We start from the raw sequence: 11120 nt of genomic DNA, 5'->3' as shown, positions 1-11120 counted from the left end.
TGATTTCAAAGCAGAACTGTGCTCAACAGTTCTCGAAAGCAGAGAAATGGTCCACTTCTCTCTGCTCTTGCCACGTCAGCGGACTGTTTTTGTCCGTTGCTGTAACTAGAACAAAACTCACAGCATCCTCTGCTTTCAGCGATCATGTGTTACCTCAGGGTTGAAGTCTCAGGTGGTTTTGTCTAGAGAAAGCAGAAGGGGTACTGTATGTTACCTCTTTCCGATCTCGTTTTGCCGGAGGAACTGGATGTTGTTGGTGCTGTCGGCTAGCTCTGGGTGCTGCTCCACAGAGAGGACGTAGTAGCCGTCGTACCCCGGGACCTTGCCCCCGCTCAGCAGCTGCCTCTTCTCGCCCTCGCTCCACAGGCGGGCGCCTTCCTCTCCGTCCCGCACCCTCTGCTGCTCCCGGGCCCATGCGCTCACCAGCGCCCTCTGGCGGGCCAGCTCCAGGATGCGCTCGCGCTCCTCGTCCTGCGTGGTGCCGTAGCGTAGGTGCAGCGCCAGCCCGCCGCTCCGCAGCTCCACGTCCACCAGGCGGCGCGTGCGGCCGCCCCCCGACGCCACGGCCGTCGACTGCCACACGGTCACGTTGACGCCGTTCTCCAGCGACCGTTTGCCACTGGTGAGCTGCAGCACGGCCAGGTCGGTGTCCGCCGAGCCCGGCTTCACAAAGTGGTGCGTGTCGCAGCCGTCCAGCATGTAGTGCAGGTCCTGCAGGTAGATGGCGCCATTGAGCACGGTGGCCAGCTGGACACAATCCTCGCTGGTGGTACTGAGTGTGCGTGTCACCACGGCTCGGCCTCGGCTAACGGCCAACATGACACCGCGGCCGATTAGTGATGCGCTCGGGGCGAACCACAGCCATGGCCTCTCTGTGTGCGGGGCCGGTCCAAACTGGATCTCAGGCAGGCGCTTGAACGAGAGGAAGGCCTCAGCTTGCCTGGACACGTCCTGCTGCATCCCAAAGATAGGCTGTGAAGAACAGGACATGACCGTGTTAAGCATTCATTAGGATGCTCCCACATGTCCCTCTAAGAGATATTACAGAGGTCTGCTCTTTTCAGAAAGCTTTTCATTTTCTGCTGACAAGAGTTTATGAATTATCAAAGTGCTTCTTCGCCTATTTACTTCACATTAAAATACCATCTGATAACATGATTTAACTTTTCTTTTTGATTTTTTTCCAAGTTTGATTTTGATATGCATATCTGTATTGCTCTACAAGTAGTTTCATACTGTATTCTACAACATGTTAATGTAATAGCCATCATCATGCTATGCTAACTTAGAACATATAAATCAAGCAGGACACTGTGGGATACTAACTGGGAGGTCGTCCCAAAGCTGGCTCTTCATTAGTTCATATGACGGATTGTTGATGTCAAACTTGGGGGCAGGAAAACCAGGTATGGTGTTGTGCAGGTGAAAGCCAAAGGTTACCAGCCAGGTGTTTACATCTGAAATAAAGATGAGATGATGAATACATTCATGAAAAATAAAAATCTGGTTCATGAATATTAAACAAATGGATCATTATGCATCATAATCAGAACTGAATTTGGTTTGACTCGGATAGTCAGAGACCCACAGACTATCTATAGATGCTCACATGTTGACACTCTTATAATTATGGTTGAGGTTAGAGGCTGGATTTGGTTAAGGTGATGTTTGGTAATTGTTCAACAAAAGATGTACTGAACTTGAATCTTTATGATCGTGTTAAGGCTCTGTGGGCCTCAGTAAAGAGTTACCCATTTCCATCAAATAGAATTGAGTTATATGTTGTTTAAGTTCACATATGGGGAAATGCTGTCATACCTGTGACATACTCCCGCACATTGTGACCTTTACTAATGGGGTCGTTGTTCCGGAACATGTACAGGTTGAAAGGCCGGGGGTCCTTCCCCAAGTCTTTGAAAGCAGTAGGACAAGGGGTGGTCCAGCGGCCTGCCATGATGTCAAAGTCCCGCTCGCCGAAGTGGACCAGCTTGGTGAGGGGGTCGTACAGGCCGCCATGGAAACCCAGTGGGAGTGGCAGGTCGGGGTTGGAGTCCAGGTGCACCTCGCCGTAGGCCGTGTACTGCACCTGCTTCAGGAGGAGGCCCTCGCTGCTGAAGACAGCCAGCGGCGTGCCCGTGTTGTCACAGGCGATGTAGAACTCTTTCCCGCTGCTCATCTCCATGGCGAACAGGTGTCCCTGCAGGTCGTAGTAGAGCGAGGTGATCTCCAGGCTCGTGTGGTTGTACACGTGTGTGATGCGGCTCGGGTAGGTCAGGTCAGCGTAGAAATACTGCAGGTGCCGACCGAGGCTGCTCTTGGAGGAGACGCGTCGGCCGAGGCCGTCGTAGCGGTAACGGACGCTCCAGCCCAGCGACTTGCTGTAGACGCGCTCCAGGAGGCCCTTGGAGTTGTACTCGAAGACGTCGGAGCCTCGCTGGCGCAGGAAGCCGTCCTCGTCCAGCTGGTACTGGAGGTCACCCAGGCGCGTGATGTGGTCACGGAGGTCGTAGCGGAGAGGAGTCAGTCGGGGGCTGTTGCCGGGGTTCATCAGGTGCAGGTTCCCGTTCAGGTCGTAGCTGTAGCGCCACGACACCCGGTCGTTCAGAGACGCCACCTGCAGCTGGCCGTCCACGTCATACTCGAAGGTGTACTTGGTGGAGTTGGCGTACGGCCCGATCTTCATCTCCTTCTTCATGACTCGGCCCGCGGCGTCGTACTGGAAGGCGATCCAATACATGACCGTCCGGAACACCTCGTACTGTATCTCTTTGATCCGCCCGTGGCCATCGAAGTGCTTGCTGTAGGTCATGACCGAGGTGGAAATGATCTGGTTAATGTCGTAGTAGATCACCCCGAACTTGCCAAATTGTTCCAGCTTTCCAGAGATGTCGTCGTACTGGTAGAGGTCAATCGGAAGTGGCGTCTCGTTGATGACTCCTTGGACACTGGCCACCCGGAGGCTCCCATCGTAGGCGTAGTCGAAGCGCGCGTTCACCATGCCGTCCTCGTTGAAGCGGTAAATCTGCCGGTCCACTAGCGCCCCCAGCTGTCTGTAGCGGATAGTGCAGATGAACGCCTCGTTCTGCAGGTTTATGGTTTTCAACACGCCGACCGTCTCATCGAAAGTGAAGGTGACTTTCGTGCTGTCGTACAGAACCTCCGACAGTTTGTTCTGCCACCGGTACCGGTACAAGATCCGCCGGCCCGTTCCGTGATGGGCCACTCGTAAGAGGAGTCCGTCCTCCCGGTAGTCGATGGCGACGGAGGCGTTGCTCTCGGGCGGGTGGTAGAGGTTGCTGTAGTACCCGAGAGAGCGGACCGTGTGCATGGTGTAGCGCGCCAGACTGGGCATGGTGACGCCGGACAGGAGTCCGTGGGAGTCGTACTCAAACACATACTGCCTCTGGCTGGCCAAGAGCAGCACCACGGCCTGCCATGAAACAGAAAGGACGTCAGTAGGACAAGACGCGTCCTGATTCATAACATCTCTAATGAACACTAATGTGGTTTATTGCTACTGAGAATATTCACTGGATAGATAAACCTCACTTTTATATTCAGCTACCACGGATTGCCAAGATACACCGTTACAATTCATACAGTCATGCTTTTGTTATGGAACTGGTCAGTTCTCACCTGCTCCATGTAGGTGTAGGTCCAGGTCTTGCCATCGGGGAACTCTCTAGTGACGAGCCGTCCCTGGTTGTCGTACTCCACTCGCTCTGCCTCAGATCCCCACTGGAGGGCGCTGATGAGCCCGCCGCTGGTGCGGGTGATGTTGACGGGCAGCAGTTTACTGCTGGGCGTCCACAGCACGGGCTGGCCGGCCGCGTCGTACAGAATCTTCAGCAGGAATTTGCGGTGGTCATCATAGATCCTCTCCGTCCGCAGTAGGCGGTCATAGTCCACTGACAGAATGTTACGGCCATTCACCTGTTGTCATGGACGATGATAGTAATGTTGTTATTGTGCATTAGGAGAAATGGTCCCAAACTCACTGAGTAAATTATTACTAATCAAGTACAGTTGGGGCTAAATTTGTTGGGACCTTTTTTGGGACCTTTTATTTTACGTAGATATTCTAAAATGGCCCGGAGAGAGTTGTTGGTACCCCGAAAAAGAAGATAAAATTATAAATTATTGGATTATAGTGTTGTTTAATGTTAATTATATTAAAGATCTATTTGATCTTGTATTCAGTTATTCAGCCAATTTAAAGGAGAAAAGTAGTCACCCTGCAGGTTGGAACAGGAAAATCAAAGGAAAGTGTTGCCCGACCGCAACTCTAAAAGACTTTTCGAGAAAATATTTTCGACATGTGGCAGAAGCTGTGAGACAACTGGATGGCATACTAATAAGTAAAGGCTACCATCATTCCAATGGCATTTTCATTTGTTTTATTATGTGATGTATGCTGTTGAATGAAGAGTCAAAATCGAAGTCAATTTGCATTAAACATGGAATAAACAATTATGAATGCTGATTACTTTAGTCAGTTTCAATTTTTTTCAAAGAAAAAATGAGTGTTTTTCTTTCTTCATGAAAAGATACCAACAAATTTTATAATTTAATAATTACACTAATAATGACAGAGAGACAGCATTTTGTCAACATTGCTTGGTTCATAGAGACAGCACAAAAACACAGCGAAGGAATGTTACATCTGAACACTTGTAAAAGAGATGTATGTGCAACATTTCCTTTACTTCACTTTTCAATGTGAAAATATGTTTCTCTCGCCAGCACAAACAAACTATACAAAACATGAATAAGTAATAAATATGTGTATGAATCGTGTGTGTGCATGCATAAGAAACAAAACAGGTTTTGTAGTGTATCTAGCTTGTGCAATTGCATGTGTATCTATGACAGAACAAAAGGCAAGAGTAACTCTATGTAGGTGGGTGCTGCTTCCTCTAAAGCTCTGGAGCTGATGAAATAGATTAACTGTGGCTTTGAAGAACTTCATTAGGCTGAAAGTCACCCTGGCGTTGCTTCAAGGTCTTAAATCTTGCAGCTGAAACTTTTATTCAGGCACTTGTGAAAAGAGTATGGGAAACATGTTAGCTGAAATAGACCATATGCAGTATGTTAGATATGAGATATCTAGCTTTATAGTAGATTTGTTTATGTATGTATTTAGCTGACCCTTTTATCCAGCAGATTACAGATACCAATAGCAGGGCTAGTCTTCCTGGAGCAACATGGCTCAAGGGTATAACGTGACAGCTGGGAATGGAACCCCTCTGTTGTGGCTACTCGTCCAGTTCCTTAGTCACTATTGGTCTGTTCAGACCACAGGGGCTGATTATGGAAGTGTATGGATGTGGTCCATAGTTAGAGAATGCGTGTGTGTGTGTGTGTGTGTGTGTGTGTGTGTGTGCGTGTGTCTGTGTGTGTGTGTGTGTGTGTGTGTGTGCGTGCGTGCGTGCGTGCGTGCGTGCGTGCGTGCGCGTGCGCGTGCGCGTGTGTGTGTGTGTGTACGTGTGTGTGTGTGTGCGTGTGTGTGTGCATGTGTGTGTGTGTGTGTGCTTGTATGTGTGTGTATGTGTGTGTGTGTGCGTGCGCGTGTGTGTGTGTGTGTGTGTGTGTGTGTGTGTGTGCGTGTGTGTGTATATGTATGTGAGAGAGAGAGGGTGTGTTGGTATGTGTGTAGCTCCAGAAATCATGACTTGAGCAAGAGATAGACAAGGGAAAGTATGTGTTTAAAAACATTTAAAAACTGACCCGTAGTTTTCGTCCAAACACTGTGACCTTTGCCCTCGACTGTTCCTTCCGGAAGCGCCACTCCACCAGATTCTGCCCACTCTCGCTGGGCAGCGTCATGTTCCGGCGTGCCACAATTGGACAGGACGGGCCGGCCAATATGTGGGGCTCGGTCTGATAGTGGGAGTCCATGCCGTTGGCGTAGAGGATCCTCAGGGATCGGTCATAGCCCAGCACGTAGCTGTTCCTCAGTTGGTCTGCAGGACATTAGAGAAGACACTCGTTCACCACAGGGAACAGCTACTGGACAATACTATGCTGGCATCCAGACAGAAACAAAAAGAGTTAGTGTAGACTTATTCAATATTGTCTTTGTGCACCGTGTATGTTCATTTAAAGCTTCGAGGCAACCAAAATGCTTATGCTTTTTTTGTGTTTTTTTTCAGGAGAATAATGCATACTTGAATTCAAAAGAACATTTGAGGCAGTAACAACAGTAGCACTGGCTTTCTTCCCAAACATTAAATGAGTGGTTTTATATGTATCATTTATACACTCTAGGGAGGTTTTAAAAAAAAATAAATAAAATGTACTTTCATCGTCAACAACAGCAATATCAACAGCAAAATAAGCAACCAAACAAACATGCTCACTTTAAAAGTTTGATTTTGATTTAAAGACTAAGAGATATTAAAGGGTTGCTCATCCTGAGACAGTGTTACACTGCCTGAATAGGTGTGTGTGTGTGTGTGTGTGTGTGTGTGTGTGTGTGTGTGTGTGTGTGTGTGTGTGTGTGTGTGTGTCTGGACCTACCCTGAGACAAAGTGAAAACTGCCTGAATGGACGTGTGGTTGGCGGCGATGCTGGCATCGTCCTCCTGGCCAGAGGTTGTCAAGGTGACAGTGAAATCTGTCTCCATGTCGCCACGGAGATTAGTGACAACACCGGAGGGAAAAGTGACGTTGTAGAGCTTTCCCTCCACATCATACCTGCACAGGACAACACGTGTGTTACACTGGACCACAAAACACTGACACTTTAATCGTCCTGTCAGCTATATTAAGTCCTTTATGTGTGGCCCAATACAAACACCATGGAATCATGGAACTAAAAACTAAGAGGTGAGATGTTAGCTGTAGTTTGCTGTAGTTTACTTGACCTGCACTCCATTTTTAGGGGTCCATTTTTAAGTGGGCATTTCAAAAGTGCTCCATCACAACACATAGCACTTACTCATAGAATGTGGTCCAGCCGTTGGCGATGGTCTTAGTGGCCAAGAGGCCGCTGTCGCCATGGTATGTGAACTGGACGAGCTCGTGCCCCTGTGCTGTGAGGGACTTCAGATGGTCCTTTGCGTCCACAGCCATCCAGATCACCTGGTTGTCGGGGGCGATGAGCCGGACGGGCACTTGGCCGGCATCACGTCTGATGCGGAGCGTGTTGCCGTGGCAGTCGGTCACTCCGCTGAGGCCGCCCTCGTTGTCGTAGGTGAAGTTGTACTTGTAGTCGCCCATGACGAGGTTGAGCGTGTGGCGGTGTGTCCCGTTGGCGCTGAACAGATAGAGTTCTTCCGACTCGGGAGACGCCACCTCGTACAGGCCGGCGGCGTTGACCGGCGGGCGGGTCCGCCCGATGGCTCTGATCCGGATGTTTCCGAGGTCGGCCACGTACAGGGTACCGTCGGGCGCAGCCACGATGGACGACGGCCCGTTGAGCCGCGCGTCCTTGGCGTAGCCGTCGCCGGTCAGGTAGCAGTCGCAGTTCACGTCATTCCGGCAGTCGCACTCGGACGGCGCCCCGGCCAGGTGGGTGATCTCGCCGTCGGCCGACACGCGTTGGATGCGGCTCATCTTCTTCTCGTCAGTCTCGGCGATGAAGAGCTCACCGGCGTAGGACACAGCGATGGCACTCGGGCTGTCCAGGGCCGTGTGGCTGGCCAGCTGGATCTCCGTGGGCCGCTGGCTCTGCAGGGGTCCTGGGCAGTGCAGCGGCCGCCCCGCCACCACGCTGGTCTGACCGCCCTCGAACACACGCAGCACCAAGTTCCCATCCAGCACGTACAGGGAGTTATCCACGGGGTTGATGGCCAGGTCAGTAGGCCACTCTAACACAACCTGGAACATGATGAGAGGAGATAAATAAACACGCAAAACACACATGCACATCACACACACACACATACAGTACATAGTCATTCATGCATAGACACACATACATACTTAAATGTAAATACACTCACACACACACACACACACACACACACACACACACACAGTACATAGTCATTCATGCATACACACTCATATGTACATAAATGCAAATACACTCTCACACACAAACACACACACCTACAGTACATAGTTATTCATGCATACACACACATACATACTTTAATGTAAATACACACACACACACACACACACTCATACGCAGAAGGCCATTTTTCAGCTCAACAGGGTCTGTGGAGGACACGAATTTCCTGAAGAGTGATTAATGGGGGAGGAGAGACTGGGTGTGTGAGGGCATGTGTGTTTGCGTCAGAGAGGAAAGGAGTGTGTGTGTGTATGTGTGTGTGTGTGTGTGTGTGTGTGTGTGTGTGATAAGGGCTTTGTCCCCATCACAGGTGCCTGGGTGAAATGTCACTTAGTCTTCTCCTTGTGTTTCAGCGGTGCTTAATTGCTGTCTGTCCCCTCAGGATAATGTTTGGGCAAAAAAGAGGAATGGGCTGGATCACCTTAAGTACACCAATTCCATTTACTGCCTCTCTATAAATTAGACGGCCGGACATCTTTATACACCTACTAATTCCATTACTTTGATAGACAAAGTCATCGAACACAGGATGACACAGCACAAAACGTACAGTAGTCTAGCTTGGGTGGTATGGAAGACACAGAGTTGTGTGTTAGGTGAGTAATAAATGTGTTATAATATGGTGTTATAATATCAGAGAATAATATTGTGGGAGTACAACAGCGGCTGATTACCTGTCAGCTAATGGGACAGTGAAATTAAATTTGGTAAATGTCCAAAACAAAATAAAAAGCCATTTCTGTCAAGGTAATAATAAGTCAATCACTTGTCCAGTTGCTGTCATGTCATAGTAGAGAGGAGAGTGTCCAGTGTGTCTGGCAGGGGTCGCATTCTGAAGCCGAGTCATGTCACTGCTCTGTCCTGATCTGATTGTGATTCTGATTCTTTTTCAGAACACTAGTGGTCAGTCACCTGATGGACGTCCATTGCAGCATCACACGCCAGTGGTCGAGCAGAAGCAAGGTCGTTGGATCCCATTACCGTGGAGATGACCCCTGTCTTGTCCACTTTCCGGATCACTGTTCCGTCGACAAAATAGATCAATCCGTCCTTGTCCACAACGATGCCTGCCCAGACAGATGGGAGAAATATAGATCACACCTCCATCACCCTCCACACATGCACACTTGGGCCTGAACACCAAGCTGAGTCGGAGAGGGCCTGTTGGAGTTGTCTTTCCAACTATTAATTAGGATGAGCTAATGGCTAACCTGTTTGACAAGGCGATTTATGTTATTTTTGGTGCAATTAATAACTATGATGAACATACTGTTTATTTGGGCTAGTGCTTGTTTGTTCAGTGCTAGGGTTTATTAGTTTATCTAACGTTACATGACAATGCAACCCATGCTAATTAGGTGAATTAGCCTGAATAAGTAAATATATGCATAGTATATGCATAGGTAAGCTACATGATAGAGGAGGTCAAACAGCTTTATCAGCTGGCAAGACTCCCATTTCTATTTTAAATGATGGGCTCTAACATTGACAAAGTACAGTTTAGATGTGTCATTTTGTTGGTCTTCTGGTTGTCTTTGGTTACTGCTCTTCTTAGGATTTGGGTTTGGGCAGTATTATGCAGCCTGAGCCCCAACGCAGACACACACTCAAACTCAAGCACATACTAAAGCACACACACACACACACACACACACACACACACACACACACACACACACACACACACACACACACACACACACACACACACACACACACACACACACACACACACACACACCCTGGCTGGATGTGGTGAAAAGGAGACGACGGGTACATGTGTCGAGGTTGGCTTCACATTATTCAGGTCACTGCAGAGAGCATCACACTCAATTATTCACATGCACTGAATTATTTCTCAGGCCAAAGTGGAAGTGGCTGTAGCTGGAGACATCAACCTCTCAACTCCTCCTCTTCCTCTCATCCATCCATCACTCTCTCTTCCCACACACACACTATCCCGCTTTTTCTCACGCCATCTCCCTCACTAACTTTCCTTCCATAACTTCCTGTCTCTCTCTCTCTCTCTTCTCTGTATCCCTTCTTTCTCTCTCTCCACCTCTCCTTCTATATATTTCTGTCCCTCCCTCTCCTCTCTCCTGACTGTATCACTTTTTAATTTGCTCTGTATCTCCCCACACTGTGTGCCTTCAGCTTAGTTTGTTGATAAAAGACAAAAGCGGAAAGCTACTGCATACTGTGGTCAGTAGATAGAGAGATATCTTACGTAAATAAACTCTGTGTTTATGTGTGTGTGTGTATGTTAATGATAAGTGTACCCTCTTGTGTGTCAACACTCTCTGTGTGAGTTGATCCACGGCAGATCTGAGTGGATGTGCGTGTGCGTGCGTGTGTGTGCGTGTGTGTGTGTGTGTGTGTGTGTGTGTCCATGGGGGTGAGGATGTTTATGTGTGAGTGGATGTGCATGTGTCCACTCTGCTGATGACGGAGAGCGCTGCACTTAGTCCTTGACTCACTGTCCCCACTTCTGCCTTGTCTGAGCAGCCAATATGCGCTGGGTGGAGGCAGAGTACTTTTCCATCTTTGTCTTTCATGAAGGATCTCTGTGAGGACGACATCAGGAGAGATCGCGTGGTGTCACTCAAACTTTTCTTTAAGGCTTCACACACTGAGGCCTTCAAAAATATGAAAGCTGTGTTGTGTATTTTTGGCCCTGCAGATATAGAGGAGCTATTATCGTGAATGTAGACTGAGGACAATGGGCTGGACTCGAGATATGCCCATGCAGTGAAATCTGGGCCATTTTATTTGTAACAGTCTGCCGGACATCATGACAGGCTTCATCAGCCCGAGACGCCGGCATGCTTCATCAATCTGCTGTCGAGGAGACGTTGCCATGGCTGCGCTGGGACTAAGCTCCGACTGCCCCCAAACACTGTCACAAATCTCAAATCGCTTGACCCCAGTTGACTTCCACACAAGAGCGTGAGGAATGAGAATCAGATGTGATGACAGGACTCACTTTTCTTTTTTTCCCTTTTTTAATCGCAAAACCTCAGCAAATCATTACCCTGTAGCATCCAGGCTAGGCTCCATCAAATAACCGCTGCGCTAAATCACCCAGGCCGTGTGACAAGGAC

At 48.8% G+C, this 11120-nt stretch overlaps 1 protein-coding gene across 3 annotated transcripts in view; it reads right to left on the bottom strand.

Annotated features, from left to right (window-relative positions):
- LOC143126305 (teneurin-3) overlaps nt 1-11120 on the bottom strand; it is a 133263-nt gene continuing 122143 nt past the window's right edge. For all 3 annotated transcript variants that reach the window (XM_076288197.1, XM_076288198.1, XM_076288199.1), the window contains 8 exons: nt 8932-9086; nt 6940-7820; nt 6520-6695; nt 5728-5963; nt 3637-3933; nt 1819-3430; nt 1327-1457; nt 1-972 (listed from right to left, as the gene is read on the bottom strand). In XM_076288197.1, the coding sequence (XP_076144312.1) occupies nt 211-972; nt 1327-1457; nt 1819-3430; nt 3637-3933; nt 5728-5963; nt 6520-6695; nt 6940-7820; nt 8932-9086 (4250 nt within the window). In that variant the 3' untranslated portion in view covers nt 1-210. The remainder of the gene's footprint in view (nt 973-1326; nt 1458-1818; nt 3431-3636; nt 3934-5727; nt 5964-6519; nt 6696-6939; nt 7821-8931; nt 9087-11120) is intronic.

Source organism: Alosa pseudoharengus, unplaced genomic scaffold (genome assembly GCF_046254945.1).
Source record: "Alosa pseudoharengus isolate Yale_2024_CS ecotype anadromous, Long Island Sound unplaced genomic scaffold, YU_APseudo_1.1 YU_APseudo_1.1_scf_16, whole genome shotgun sequence".
NCBI lineage: Eukaryota > Metazoa > Chordata > Actinopteri > Clupeiformes > Clupeidae > Alosa > Alosa pseudoharengus.
The sequence above is the reverse complement of the archived record's forward strand: the minus strand, read 5'-3'. Positions and strand labels throughout refer to the sequence as shown.